Here is a 15897-nt window from a genome sequence, read left to right as displayed (position 1 = left end):
TCCACATAGTAAAGTTGAGCTTTTAAAGTGCATAATGTGACATTTGGAATGCTTATCAACTGCATGTAAACATTAATAACCTGCACTTTTTTGTCTTAAGGTTTGTTGAGCTGTTTTGTTCACTGTACTTTAACTGTGATATGGAAAAGACTGCATTCTCTGTGCTGTTATTAGTTAGGAAAGAGAATTGCTTTGATTTTGTCTCTTGTTTACTATAGCTTCTTAAAGTTAAGCCTTGTACTACAGGTTGTTGGAGTACTCCTAGATCAGTGTTTCATAGTAGCCAGCAATAAGTAGTGCAAGTCAACAAAAACACAGCAAACTTAGGCAAAGTGTCCTTTCTTTGAGATGCGAGTTCTTTCATGAGGTTTTCTTTAGGGTCCGAGTTACCTAAAGTGAAGCCTTTCATAGCTATAGACTTCAGATTCTGCTTGGAATCCTACCGGATCAAGAAGCACATGTACTGTGCAATTATCTTTACACTATAACAGTTAAACACAATCTTACTAAGATTTTGAAACCAGTGTCTGATTTATGGTCAGTGGATTTTAAAAGAAATCCACATTCAGATCTTTTAAGACTAAGATGTGATCATAGAAAAGACTAATGACTGTAAAGATGCTCTTTTTTTTGCATCTCACTTTACCTCCCCAAGTACCCCAACCTTCCCTTTTCCCCTCTCCTGTTTCATCCTTTTTCCACCCTTCCCCCCAGGTGCTCGGTACTTTACCAAGGTTCTATAACTCAGTGTTTTATGTTGGAGTTTTTCCTTGTTTTTATTTTACTAGTTGGTAAACCCTGTTTGTGCTGAAACAAAAAAGGAAATGGTATATTTGACCATATGTGTTATTCATAGAAGACAGTATGATCAAATGTGCCAAAAACATGTAAACAAAACTTAATTCATGACAAGTATGCCTTATTTTTAATGATCTGCTTTGTCTTACAATTAAGGTCCAAGAGCTTGGTTAAACTATACTATTTTGCCTAAGTATAAAAGAACTCTTGAAATGCATTACATTCTTTAAAATGAGAGACATTGTCAAGTAATTTAATCCAGAGATCAGCCACCAGATTTTAAATGCCCATAAGTGTGTGTGTTTGGTATTGTTCGTTTTTTTTTTTTTAAGTCACCAAATCTTTTTTTAAGCTACTTTTTATTTGTGCCTCCTATTTATCATGCTGATGTTGGAAGCAGCAGTCATCCAGCCACAGAGGGAGCTAAAGTTAACTAACCAGAACTGTAGAAATCATTATACATGCCTTTGACAACAAAGGAAGTTCATAAGAAAAGCCATGTTGGCTTTTCCTCCACTAGATACAGATTGGAGGTAGATGAATATTTGCCAAATGGAAAAAAAGACAATGTGAGTCAGAAAGACAGACTTTTCCAGCTTCTCAAAAGCCATGGAGAGTAGAAACCAAAACCAACAGGGAAATAAAAAACCTTGAAAGTCTCACTTTGTAGTTGTCCCATGCAGGGGTTGAAATTTGACTCAAAGTGAAAAATATATCAATGTATTTTATAGGTCTTCACATCTAGAGATGGGTAACTATTTCAATTTGGTTTTTCAGGTGATGGAGAAAGCTGCTAGTAATTTTAACCCCTGCCTAAAGAAGAGAGATAATTTCATTTGGGAGCAAGTACTTGTTGCCTTGAAAAATAGCACTGTAATAGCCTATGATAATTAGTTATAGAATAACCTTTTTCCCTTTTAAACTATGCAAATTATTAAATAAGTGTAAATTAGGACTCAATTAAAGATAGTTGATTATATTGCAATCAGATGGCATTCACAAACTTAACTGGAGCATATACAAATAAAATCTATTAGTCTAAGAGTTTTGTATGCTAACAGAAAAAATATAATTTAGCTACCTATTCTAAAAATGGTGAATATTATTAATATTGTACAATAGGACTGGGAAGACTGCCTCCTTTTTTGAAGAGAGAGATTAAGGATTTTTATAATTGTTTTTCATCAAATTTTAATATTTTTGTCAAATTTTTAGGTATTTAATTTGTAAAACAGTTTGCTTTGTACTGGCATACAGAAAATAGGGTATTGATTTTAAACTTTTTGAAGCCAAGTGATCAAGTACATTTGTAATAAAAGTCAATGGATCTATATCAGTTGTACTCACTGTTTTCATTTCTTATACTTATAGAAATGCTGTACATTTTCTGCAGGAAACAACTAAATTTGGGTGGAAGGGAGGGGAAAAGATAAGTCCATTGATAATGAGAATATGGGTGGGTACCATGACCCAACTACTTTATATAATCTTTAAGTCAGTTAAGATTTGGTATATTAAAAAAGATGTATAGGTCACTTTTTTCCTATGAAACTTGATGTTTGTGGGGGTTGTCTCATTCATTTTTTTCTGTGCTTTTAACATTTTTTATTTAGCAATGTTGAAACTCTCCTAAACACTTTTTTCTTTTATATTTTGGGTTATCTGCCAGCCATGATTGACCCCACCATGGGCATGATTATTTTTATCTCCCACACATGGTGGAGGAAATGGCAGCCCACTCCAGTATTCTTGCCTGGAGAATCCCATGGACAGAGGAGCCTGGCAGGCTACAGTCCATAGGGTTGCAAGAGTCGGACATGACTTACCAACTAAACCACCACCCCATATGGTTCACCCTGTCTTCATTATTCCCACTCATTTTTTCATGTTACACATACACATATTCCCATATGATTTCAGAGTGGAGATTTCTGAAATTGTTGTTCTGGTGGCTTTCGTAGCTTCCTGATTTGTGTTATTTTACATGTGAACGTACTTTTAAGATATTTTCCCCCATAAAAAGTGAGATACCAAATCTGATGACTTTCTTCATTTTCAGTAGCAGAATGAGATCCTGCTTTCTATATAAAAGAATGGTAAGAGAATCTTTAGCTACTGAAGTTTGAAAAAGGTTGGTGATAACTGAGTATAACATTTATAGTTGATGATCCCTAAATTGGATATCAACGATTTGTAGATATATATTTATATATGCACGCTTCCCCATGAGAGTGAAAAGAATAGGAAAGAGAATTTATTAGAATTGTTTAAGTGAATAAATTCACTAAAGTAATTTGTGCAAAGTTGTTTATTAAAGTTTATCTACTTTTAAATCATATATTTGTTTATTTTCATTGAAAGTTAACCAAATTTAGATCATTCATAATGAAATTATGTGAAACTTAAGTGATCACTGCTATTAAAATCACTGTTTTTACCCAGCAACATTAATATAAAGGATTTGCAATACATTTTTTAAGAAAAGCTGATTTTAATGTTTGAAGAGTTATTTGCTCCTAAAATAAAACCTAAATTTAAGGCCTAGGCCCTTTGACAAGCTCTTTTAGAGCAGAAATTTCATTACAATGGCGATCATCTAAATTAGCATTATCATGAGTCAGGCAGAATTTCATAATGCAAGAACCAGGTAAAAAGTGAAATATATGATTGGTTTCAAGCCAATAGTTTGTTACCTTTCAGTTGCTAAACTGACTACCAAGTTTTGATGTTGGATGGTCCTAGGCAATTTATGTCTTTAGGAAGGTTGAATATGGCAAAGGTCACTTGTTAGAAATATTTTTCTTAAAAAGAATTTCACAGCTACTCATTTTTATTTTGTCCCCATATTGTGTTTGGTATTTATTTTCTTTCTTTTTTCCTGATGTGCTTTACTTTTGTGGAAAATTGTCTTGTTTGATAGGTAGAAACATGGTGGTGATCCTCTGTGTAAAACAAAGTTACTACTTATGGACCAGAAATATTTTACTCATTTTGGAATCGCAAGATTTTTGCATTTTCATGAATATATACTTTGTTTTGGTGGTTGTTAGTAATTTGCTTATAAATTTTTATAACATTTCCTAGAAAAAATTTAAAGAGTTTAATTTTCTTGATTTAGGGTGCACTTTAATAGTTTAAGAAGCCTCCAAGTTCAAGGACCAAACCTTTATATTCTAGAATTGTGAGAAACCTGGAAATATTCTTGTTAGCATGTGTTTTGCTCTAAATTGGATTAACACAGAAAAATCCTAAGAGGACTTATGTTCTTACTATGAAGTAGCAGTCAAACTTACGGGACAGGTGACTTAGGTATTCACATTGACCAGCTCAGTGATGGCCATCCACTGATGATTAATAGTCGTGTTGGGGAATGGATCAAACTCCCCTTGAGCTGGAGTGGATTGGCAGTTTCCAGGGAAGGTAGTTGTTGGTGACATTTGACCTACCTCCCTACCCTATACACTGGAATTTTCTTCTTCCCATCCTCCTTTTTCCTTGTTTTGCTCTCTTATGCTTCTTGCCATAGGCCTGCCAGTGGCAGTCCAGTTTACCTCCTCAAGAAGGAAGTAAAGAAATTGCTGACTCCTGCCTTAGAAAAGAACATAGCTAACTGATCCCAGAAAGATTTCTGTATTATGAGATAATGGGGCAGTTTTTTCTGACTGCTGTCTTCCCTGTAGTCTTAAGTTGGCAGTTTGAAGAGCACTGACATTGTTAAGATATGTATGAATTGAAGAAAGTAAGAAGTATGTGTATTTTAGGTAAGTTCCTGGAGCTGAGACTTACTGGTTTGGAAATTTGAGAGCAGAAAGGGGGAGAGCTGTTTAAAGTGTTTATGAATGGAAGTGTGAGAGGTATACAAAGGAATGGTTTGGAGGTAAAGTGGGAGAAATTTTTACTGGAAGTAGGAAAAGACACCGAGAGGTTAAATGAGAGTTGTTTGCTAAGGGCAATGAAGCTGATGTTCACTAAGGAAGTTTTCAGAAAAAATGGTCCCTTGTTGGTTATGAGAGAGCTATTGGTCTATGTTATGATGATGATGCAGTATATAAATCTGTTTTCAGGTATAAGATGTTTGCTTTTCTGGACAAATATAAATAGCACAATTGTGGAATGGCAACTTTTCTGGTTAAGGCAAATGGTGCTAGAGACTTATTTTGAGGGGAAGTAATTTAAAAAGTTTCAAACTTTTTCATATTTATTTTTAAACTATCAAATATTTATCATACAGACTATTCTCCTGGACTCATGTTACAATGTAATTTACATTTGCTTTTCAAAATGTTGTTTAGATCAAATTATTCAGTTTTGCAGTCCACAAAGATCCATATTATGCCTTGCTTTATAGAACCTTGAGCCTTTGTTCCACATAAATTTCTAGAAGTACAATAAACCAGGTCAAAAACACTGAATTAAAATCTTAGGTGTCTTTTCTATTTGTTTTCTGTTTGCAATCCTAGCAACTATTTAACATTGTGGCCCTCATGAGACCCTCAAGAATATATATTTCTGAAATTAGGCAACATACCCGCCCTCAAACTCAAGTTTCTGTTTATTTCTCCACTTTCTATGTTACTTTAAAATTGTATCCCAAGAGTTCATTGGTGGCAAATATTAATAATATAATTTAGTATATCTTGGAAGTTCTTATGTCCTTTGTAGGGTGAAACTGATTGTGTTCAGATTTCTGTTCTCAGTATCCCAGTAACATTTTGATAAGATGAAACGTTGCTATAATACTTGTTTTTAAAGTTACACAATTCAAGTATATTTGAATTAACTGTTTTCTAGTTTGATAATGGACTTAATCTCACTGATTTTGACAGATTAATGTTTCATTTTACCCAAATCTGTATATTTTAGTGATAAAACCTCTTAAAGATAACTTTAAAAAAAGAGGTTCTGATTTTGTATTTGGAATGTAATTTTTTTTATAAATGTCAAATACATTAATACTAACAATTATTTTTATTTTAACTTATTTTGTAGAGCTGGCAGTTAGTATGATTTTCATCCAGTAGTATTATATGTCAGATTTTAAATTATGATGGTTACATACTATGACTTAAGTCAGTGCAGAGCCTTCTTAAATAACCCCTCCCTTAGGAATTGTTTAAAAAGAAGTGAATTCCCAAACCTGTGTCAAGAACCAGTGATTTAAATGACTGTGAGACAAGTCTTTGAAAGGCTTCCTTGAGTCTAGTCAATGGAGATAAATGATAGCCCATTTCCATGCTGCATACAGTTGTTAGGGTTTATAAAGTTGTCAATATGTAAAAGTGCAAAAGCAGGAAAGACTGTAAAGTTGCCTATAAAATTTCTAGTTTTCATTATTTGCACTATTTATCTTTGCACTTGATTTTTTGAAAGACTAGTCACTTTCACTTTTGTTTCTAGTCTTTTCTAATTTCTTACGTTTTCAATATCCCACCCAAAGCAAAACTTATATGCAATTAAATATTCTTTATAAGTCCAAGAAAATATTTCGTAGTGTTAGCTATGTAGAACAAAAATTTGTTTTGATAAAATTTTTAATATGGGCCTTTATTTGCCAATAAAATCCTTTGTAAATGTGAGTTTTATTAAACTATTTGAATAGACAAAGTGAAAGTTAGGGTAGAAAAAATATATATACATACATATATATATGAAGTGATGTTTTTGAGATCCAGTTTCCAGCCTGAAATGGCCTGATTTTGGAGTGTTAATTTGTTTTCAGTGAAGTCAATGAGATTTGAGTCTAGCTGGGCATTGGCTTAAAAAGCTGGAAGTGAAGTGGGTGGCAAGTGGCAGCTCCCTCTTTCATGTAGTTTTCCATAATACTCATGGAGTTTCCTTATGGTCTATGTGATATAACTGGTGTTGAAATAACTATATTAGATGAATATTCCTTTTTGGAATTCAAGGTTGACTCACTTTTTGAGGAGGGGGTAGCAAGGGATAAGAGACTTTATTTTAACTAGAGGCATTCTTATAACCTCAAGATGTACTCTAGAAAGAGTAGGAGAACAAAAAGCGTACCTGTGAACATATTTTTTGTCTTAGTGAGATTGCGCAACAGTGTTTGGAATTGCAAAAAAAAAAAATGACAGTTTTGTCAATAGAACAGAAATGTGTTTTGACTGAAATTATTTTTTGTAAATTATTATTTCATTTTATACTCCCTCTTCCATAGCCTTTTAGGAGCTTCACACTTAAAACCAACAAGCTAGAGGCCTCTCTTCAGAGCTGGTTTATTTTTGGAATGCCTGAGTGTGTTTCTGGATGGAAGGGGTGCGGCAGGGGGTAGTGTTTTAATTCTCGACATGCTCTTCTCAGCACGTTTTGCTTTTTATTCTGGATCTTAAGTTTACAAATTCCGTTGAAAATTCAGTGATGTATTTGAAATGAGAAAGTTCTCTATGACATAGTGTGAATGTGTATGGCTGGACTCTATTGTAGAACTTTGTGGCTTTGTTTTTAATTGACGTAGAAAGTTATAAACTTCCATTGTTCAGACTTGAGGTTTACCTAGTGGAAATGTGCCCGGTAGTTATCTAAATATGGACCAATTTTGGGAAATGAATGTTGACAAATGTGTATTTGACTCTAGATAATCCTTTATTCAAAACTGTAACTTAAAGGCTTACATCATTATAGTTGTCTTAGGTTTTGTGTTGTCTTGGGTTAAATGTGGATAATGATCAGTAGTATATCTATGAATTTTCTTTGGGAAAAGAGAAATATTCAGTCTCCAAACCTTTTCTTGGAGACTAAATTTATCATATATGGAAAATGAAAAAATTTTAGAAAGTGGCTTTGATTATTTTTAAATAGGGTTTAATCAGCTTAATTATTTTTTCTAGTTTGAAGCACTTATTTCCCAAATATGAATAAAGGGAAAAGATCAACAATATGCCCCCCTCCTTTTTGAGGACATTTTTAGGTTTTTTACCCCATTTCCCAATCCTGGAATAAAACAAATTACGGGTAGCCCTCTTAAGTCCCTTATCATCTTTTTGGGGTCACAGATACCTTTGATTATCAGATGAAAGTGATAGACCCTCCCCCCCAGGAAGAAAATACTACATACACAGTTAATTTTGCATACAACCTCAGGGGCATCACACATCTTCTGGAATCCAAGTTAAGGATCTCTGCTGTAAACTCCGTAGAGAAAATTTTAATGCAATTAAATGATAAAATTAGGAACTAAGTATTGGCATAAAACATTTAAGATTGGAATTACTGTTAGATGGTGGCCCCTACTAGCAAAATGTGACATTCTAGACAGCTTTGTTAGACATTCTAACAACCAGACAGAAGGAAGAGAGAAGCAAAGTTCTGAGAGCTATTTTTAAGGAGTTAGGGCATCTCTAAACATGGGAGCCACTCCTGGTTCAAGGCAGGGGTCAGGGTGCCTGACAGCTTCTAGCAGGGTAGAGTTTGATAAACTACAATGCTCAGGATGCCAAGGGGTTAGCCATTATCTTAACCCCTTCCTCACCAAAAGATTTTAGTTTTGTCTATTGAGAAACAAGATGTCACTAGGGAAGAAAAAGATTTGCCTTACAACTTTGCTGGAACACATCAGTTTGGTGACGTATGGGACACCAGTATTGTTTTTGAGAAAGTACGTAAAACCAAAGTAAATTATTCTCTATGTAGAACATTATTTACTAGTAACATTTGTTTGGATGTATTAGCTTTGACAATTTTTACCAGTAAATATTGGTCTTATTTAAAACTGGGAATCCAGTTTATGAATAGGATAGTTGATATATCTGTCCTTTCCCCCTATAAAGAATAGCTTAAAAGTTTATGCATACTTTTTATTTTTCTCTCTTGATGCCGTGGAGTGGGGTGGGTGGGTGGGGAGAGATCTTTGAGTCAACATACTGACAAAATGTCTTCTTCAAATTGAAAAATTGAAAAAGCAGCACCTTATTTAAGTCTAACTGTATACCATTTTAGTGCATGTATTAGTTTTAATAATGATTTTTGGTGCATGCCTTTGGGCTTATTCAAAAGTGTACAATAGGAAAGTATACGTATTTCCTTTCTTAGAAAGGAGATGTTTTTCTACTTTGCAACATGTGATTACAAAAATCTTCCTCTGTGGGAAGATTAACCATGTATTGAACTACTGAAAAGTATATATTTTTAGATATACAGAAGGAATCTACATGGAGCAGCATTCAGACCTATATAGAAGTCATAGCATTCTGTATAGGACCAAAAAGGAAATAACATTAAACAACTTAAACAGACTTTGTTGGGTAGAAATACCTTTAGATCTTGCATTGACGTCCAAAAAGAAAATGCCACAAAAGTTTGCTGAGAACTTTTGTTGTTTGAATTTTCTCTGTCAGTGTATTTAGCCCAAATAGAACAGCTTTGGGTTAACACATACATAGGAATCAAAAAAACAAAGCTAACTAAATAAATCAGTCTGGTTTGCCAATCCAGCTTGACTAAATAAGTAAACTAATCACTTGCAACATGAAAAACTGTCCAACTCCTCTAAGGTTTTGACAAAATAACCTTGGCTGATGTGGGAAAACTCCCACTTTGATTTCTGACCTGACAGTGAAGGTTCATGCTTGACATGATTTCAAACCTGACAGTGTCTGTTTAAGGAGCTATGGTACAGTTTGCTAATTCAATCTCAGATACCTGTTGATTACCTGTGAGATCTAGAGTCCAAAGTAGCCAGCAGCCGTATCCCTGAGTGCTCTGTGCCCATCAGATCTCTTAAAGTTAAGCAGGGTTGGGACAGGTCACAGCTCTGATGAGTGACCTCAGGAGCTGTGGACAGCCCCAGATTCAAGAATTGTATCTGCTTTCTTGGGAGTCATCACTGAACTAATGTCCCACATGGTGTTACTTCCTGTAGATGCTCTCTCTTGGAGGAGGCCCAGAGCACACATCCTAATCGCTTGCGGTACTCAGAGAGGGGGTGCTATCTCTGATGCCCTGGCCAAATTCCAGTTTAGGGATGTGGGTCTTCTTGCCATTCTAATCGGAAATGTGCATCGCTTCCCATTTTCCCTGTTGATCTCAGTGCACACTGCACTGGTATATTTCTTTGCCCTGATCCCAAGTCTTTAAGATGCTGGTGTGTATTATATGGGCCAAGTTCATGCCTTATCCTGATGCTGGAAGGTTGAGGAATGCGTGAGCTTGGTATCACAGTGCCCTGTAGTTGGAGGGTAAACTCTTGTGATGATTTAGGGATGAAGTTGGCCCTCTTTTTAGCATAAGTTGGGAATGTACACTGGTCAGAGGCTTCCAGCCATGAGGTGTGAACTGAAACCTATTTTCCCTCTTTTCTTATAGCATGTTGAGAAAATCTGTTGGGTTTTTAGCAGTCAGGGAAGGCCGGAGTTCTGCAGCTTTAATCTGGGTAACTGAGGCTGGTTTGAGCAAGACTTTGGTTAATTAACTAGGTTCTCAGATGCCACAGACTCCGTGAAAAGTCACCATTATTTTCAATGGTTGTGATAGAATTTCCCTCAGTAGCCATTATTTTAAGATTATATTGCAGAGTTGCTTTATTTGAGCTTTTTGTGTATACACAATCCCAAACTGGAAGAAATAATAATTTTAAAAACAAAGGAATCCTGCTGTGAAAGGTATATATTACTCTAGATTTTTCTTACTGTAAATATTGTAAGATTGTAATACTGTCGATATTTTATTAACCAACAAATGTTAATCTATGTGAATTCAGACTTATTTTAAATGTGCTTCTTATTTACTGTGTGTGGTCCCTGTTGCTGACAGTATTAAGTTATATTCTGATGTAAGATTAACTTTATTAAAGAATGTAAACATTAATGTTTCCTTATGGGAAAACAAATAAAGTATAAAGAAGACAATTCTTTTCATTAAAATATACTGTGTATTTACACTTGCTAGACCCAGCACCACTTATAAATTTAGTACACTGTTCAGAATTTTAGTTAACACAGCTGACATGGTTGTGCTCTGAAAGCCTAAGAGTAGGTATTGTTGGAATATGAACAGTTTGTATTTGTCTGCTGTGAATCATAATCTTGAAATTTCTAATCAAGTTTGTAAAATTTTTATAGTAAAACATTTTAATGACAATTTAAAAATTTATCTTCTCTAAAGAATGGTCAAAACAATATCCTTTCAGAAATAGAATTGTTAATATCTTTCCAAAATGACTTTGGTTAAATGGACCAGATGTATATTAGTTAAAATTTAGGACAAAGTTGTAATATTCTTTGAGTTTACAAGTTAATCCTTATTGGAGATGTGCCAATTATACAGTAGAATATCATTAATTTGCACTGTTTGGGGACCCCATTAAGAATGCTGAATTTTGCCAACTAAGAAGTAAGCAAATGCAATTTAAAAAGTAAATTTGAGCATTCTGTATTAAATATGTGCAGTTATTATCACATGAAGAAGCGCAGTGTGTCGGGCTGTAATATAACCATACTTGCTGTCATGTTCTCCCATCTCAGTGCTGGGAACTCACCATGTGGAAACCAAGCAAATGTGTTGTGCATCAGCCGGCTTGAGTTTGTTCAATATCAAAGCTGAAACTAGCGAGGTCTGCTGTACTGCTTATTGAAGTATTGTGATTCTTTTAGGCATTGATTCTTAAAAAATATATACTGTAACAGTATACTTTGTACAGATTTAAATTTTATTTGGAAAAAAATGAAATAAAGTAGGCAAAAAAATAAAGATGTTTATTTTTCATGTGACTGTATAAACAGATCAGTCTTTTGTTTCAGTGCCTTTGGTGGGGGTGGTTATGGTTGCTCTTGGATTTTTTTTTGGATAGACAAAAACCATTTTAAGGGTTCAGTAGCAGATATATTTGTCTGATAATTGATTTGCTTCAGGCATTAGGTGTGCTGTCTCACATTGGAAAACTTTCCTAATTTAAAACAAATTAGATTTTATGTGAATGGCTTCCCTATCTTGCTTCTTAAGTCCGTTTTTAAAATTCTCTGGTGGTGGGATGGTTAACCAAGCCATCACGACTAAAGAGAAGGAAAAACTTTTCCCATAGACTATGCCCCCTTTCCACGGAAGCTTTTAGTTTTTGTCGTTTAAATTTGAAGTTGGTTTGGGTTACAAAAGAATCATGACAAAAGATGAAGAGAGTTCTCTGCAGAAAATAACAGTTGTGCTTGAAAATAAGATCCTTTTGAAACTGCTTTTTTAGTGAAAGAAGTTACCAGTAAAAATGTGCCACAGGAGTGATCTTTAGAATAGTTTTAATGGGACCTTCTCATAGAAGATTAGATTATCTGACCAAAAAGAGCTATCTCAGTTTTGGCGTCTAACTCAAAAACCAGCAGTGGCTTCAGTTGTATGGTATTTTCCTCAACCTTTAGAAATGGAGTTGGAAATTTGGATTTCTGCTTTCTCCTCAATTTATCTTTTCTGGTGCTTTCACTTACTTTTAGGCTGGATATGAGAAGGCTTGGAACAAGTGGTTGCAAAAACAAAGTTCCTGCAAAAATCACACTATAAGATTTTTTCTTTGAGCTTCGAATGCAAGGAACATGTGTTTAGTCCCTGGTCAGGGAGCTATTTTGGTTGGTACAAAAGTAATTGCGGTTTTGAGGTGTGAATTTTAAATCATTATAACTAGACTCAGACACATCTTTATTAATCGAAATAGGAACCATTACAATTAACACATTTTTGCCAGTGAGAAATAAGTTTGTTTATTCCTGTAGTGTAAAAATCCATGTTTAGGGATTGGGCAAACTGGAAAGCATTTTCTGCCTCCTGCTGGTTGTGGAAGCATTTCCCTGCAAAAAGTTGTCAAGATTCTTGAAGAAGTGGTAGTCGGTTTGCGAGAGGTCAGGTGAATATGGCAGATGAGGCAAAACTTCATAGCCCAGTTCATTCAACTTTTGAAGCATTGTTTGTGCAACATGTGGTTGGGCATTGTCCAGGAGAAGAATTGGGCCCTTTCTGTTGACCAATGCTGGCTGGAGGCATTGCAGTTTTCTCTGCATCTCATCGATTTGCTGAGCATACTTCTCAGATGTAATGGTTACTCCCGGATTCAGAAAACTGTAGTGGATCAGACAGGCAGCAAACTGCTGAACAGTAACTTGACCTTTTTTGGTCCACGTTTGGCCGTGGTAAGTGCTTTGGAGCTTCTTGATCCAACCACTGAGCTGGTTGTCACTGGTTGTCATATAAAATCCATTCTTCATTTCTTGTCACAATCCAATAGAGAAATGGCTTGTTGTTGTTGCATAGAATAAGAGAAGACAGCTCTTCAAAACGATTTTTTTTTTTTTTGGGTCAGCTCATGAGGCACTCATGGCTTTTTCACCTTTCCAATTTGCTTCAAATGCTTAATGACCATAGAATGGTCAACATTGAGTTCTTCGGGAACTTCTTGTGTAGTTGTATAAGGATCAGCTTCAGTGATTTCTCTCAGTTGGTTGTTGTCAGCTTCTGAAGGCCATCCACTACACTCCTCATCTTCAAGGCTCTCATCTCCTTTGCAAAACTTCTTGCACTACCACTACACTGTACATTTGTTAGCAGTTCCTGAGCCAAATGCATTGATGTTGCAAATTGTCTCTGCTGCTTTACGACCCATTTTGAACTCGAATAAGAAAATCGCTCAAATTTGCTTTTTGTCTACCATTTCCATAGTCTCAAATAAATATAAAATAAACAGCAATTAATAAGTCATTACCAAAAAATAAAGTGAGAAATACACATTAAAGTGATGTACAACATAACCACATTTATTTAAGAACGTATTCCAATATCAAATGGCAAATTTCAACAGTGCAAAAACCGCAGTTACGTTTGCACCAACCTAATAAGCTCCTGCATGCTGTGCAGCATGGCCAAAAAAAAAAAAGACAACCAAATAAATAAATATACATATATACATGTGTATGCTGCTGCTGCTGCTAAGTCACTTCAGTCATGTCCAACTCTGTGTGACCCCATAGACGGAAGCCCACCAGGCTCCCCCATCCCTGGGATTCTCCAGGCAAGAACACTGGAGTGGCTTGCCATTGCCTTCTCCGATACATGTGTATAACAGTAGTTATATTCTAAAAACTGACTCATGGCCATTGAAGTATCTCATGTTCACAGTAACACAGTTTCAGGCTTCCTTGAGTAAATTCCAAGAAAGCTTTGTTGTTGTCGTTTGGATTTTTTCTTGCTGAAATGGCTCTCCTTTGTAGAGAGCAGCAGACTAGCTATTGGAAGACAGCTAGTCACAGCTGGCCAGCTGTTGGACCAGCTTCCACACCTGACAACCACCAACTCCTGTAAAAATAACAGAGTTAAAACGGAGGGGCCTCTATTTTGCATGGATAGGGCAGGTGGCTGTGCCTCTGATTTAGGTGGCATGCAGAGGACAGGTGGGTACTTCCTAAAGATTCCCCCTCTTACCTCGATGTAGAGTCAGACAAACTCCTGGGCTTGTCCCAGAGGAGGACTCTCTAGTATTGCAGATTGTGGTAGCAACTCCAGCCACGATTTTTGGTAAGGTAAGTCCTGGGTGTTCATTGGAAGGACTGATGCTAAAGCTGAAACTGCAATACTTTGGCCACCTCATGCGACAAGTTGACTCACTGGAAAAGACTCTGATGCTGGGAAGGGTTGGGGGCGGGAGGAGAAGGGGACGACCGAGAATTAGATGGCTGGATGGCATCACCGATTCTGTGGACATGAGTTTGAGTGAACTCCAGGAGTTGGTGATGGACAGGGAGGCCTGGCGTGCTGTGATTCATGGGGTCGCGGAGAGTTGGACACAACTGAGCGACTGAACTGAACTGAACTGAAGTGAAGTGAAGTGAAAGTCACTCAGTCGTGTCCGACTCTTTGCAACCCCATAGACTGTATGATCCCTGGAATTCTCCAGGCCAGAATACTGGAGTGGGTAGCCTTTCCTTTCTCCAGGGGATCTTCCCAACCCAGGGATCAGACCCAGGTCTTCCGCACTGCAGGCGGATTCTTTACCAGCTGAGCCACAAGGGAAAAGGGAGTGAAAAGCTAGAAGCCAGGCCCCTTCCTAACTGTCCCGTGGCCTTAATCTTTGAAAGATTCCAAATGGGAATCCCTGACCTCAGGGAATATGCCCTGAGGTCATTTTGGAGAGGTGGAGGCGAGGTTCTGCTGCCGGGCTGCAGGGGGAACATCCCAGACTTGGGATGGGTCTGAGCTCTAGGGCAAGACTTATGGGCTCATGGGAGCCCCTGAGGAAAGGGGCCCAGCATGGTCAACAGAACTGTTAGCCATTTTTATTTAGCACTTTTCTCTTCTAAAGTGATAAAATTGGCAATCTCTTCCCACCCCCACCTTCAATGGATGTTAACTTTTATTTAATCATGTAGTATGTCATTTACTTTGACTCTTTTGCATGATTTTTTTAGAACTCTGTTCCTAGTGCCAGTAACAGTTTCTTTCTAAGCAGACAGGACTTTCTGATTTGAGGTACTGCGTTTTGGAAGAGGTTCTGGTCTTATGGGATCAGAGGAACGAGAGATCTCTTTTTGTCTGCTAGCTAACCTCAGGGTCAGCACAGGCACTACTGCTTTCATTTCACTTCAGCACCATCCCCCACACTTCAGGTCCCCCACACTTCAGGAACTTGAGAAGGAACCACTTATTTTTCCCATTGAAAATGGGGATTTTACCTTATTTTTGCAAATCTCTGGAGTGTTTCCAGTAACATCATTCCCATTTTCCTACCAGCTTTGATTTTCATTCATTTTGATTTGTTCAAATCAGGCCATTTGGCAGTTAGGTTGGCAGTGAGAAAATGTCACAAAAAGGCTCACTGAATGTTGCAATGTTTAAAAGAGCAGGATATCCCCACCTCACAGCCAGCAGAGTTGTCCAGTTAACCCCACCATCCTAGCAATCCTGACTCTCCCTGCTTGTTTAGTTCACAACTCAGACCTTCCCCAGGAAGCAGGAATTTCTTTGTCACCCTCCCAGGGAGACTGGCAGCAGCTCCAGGCTCAGCCTGCCTTCTCTTTCTGCCTCTGGCAGTGACACTGAGGGTGAGCATGTACTGCCACCATCCTAAATTTTTCCAAGCCCCTCACTTAAAAAAAAAAATAAAGCTCTATGTTGAGT

General features: G+C 36.7%; 2 protein-coding genes across 5 annotated transcripts in view; both read left to right on the top strand.

Moving 5' to 3' along the window:
- Positions 1 to 6868, top strand: part of PURA (purine rich element binding protein A) — a 16293-nt gene extending 9425 nt beyond the window's left edge. For all 4 annotated transcript variants that reach the window (XM_055429443.2, XM_055429441.2, XM_055429442.2 and 1 more), the window contains exon 2: positions 1 to 6868. This exon is cut by the window's left edge and continues 3266 nt beyond it. The gene's annotated coding sequence lies outside the window, so the exon portion shown is untranslated.
- Positions 6869 to 8666: 1798 nt separating this feature from the next.
- Positions 8667 to 11499, top strand: IGIP (IgA inducing protein). Its single transcript, XM_088838630.1, has one exon. It carries the CDS (start codon positions 11191 to 11193, stop codon positions 11350 to 11352), a length of 162 nt encoding a protein of 53 aa, XP_088694756.1. The 5' UTR covers positions 8667 to 11190; the 3' UTR covers positions 11353 to 11499.
- The last annotated feature ends 4398 nt before the right edge of the window (positions 11500 to 15897 follow it).

Source organism: Moschus berezovskii, chromosome 8, assembly GCF_049115385.1.
Source record: "Moschus berezovskii isolate FMDL1 chromosome 8, NW_MosBer_1.0, whole genome shotgun sequence".
NCBI lineage: Eukaryota > Metazoa > Chordata > Mammalia > Artiodactyla > Moschidae > Moschus > Moschus berezovskii.
The sequence above is the reverse complement of the archived record's forward strand: the minus strand, read 5'-3'. Positions and strand labels throughout refer to the sequence as shown.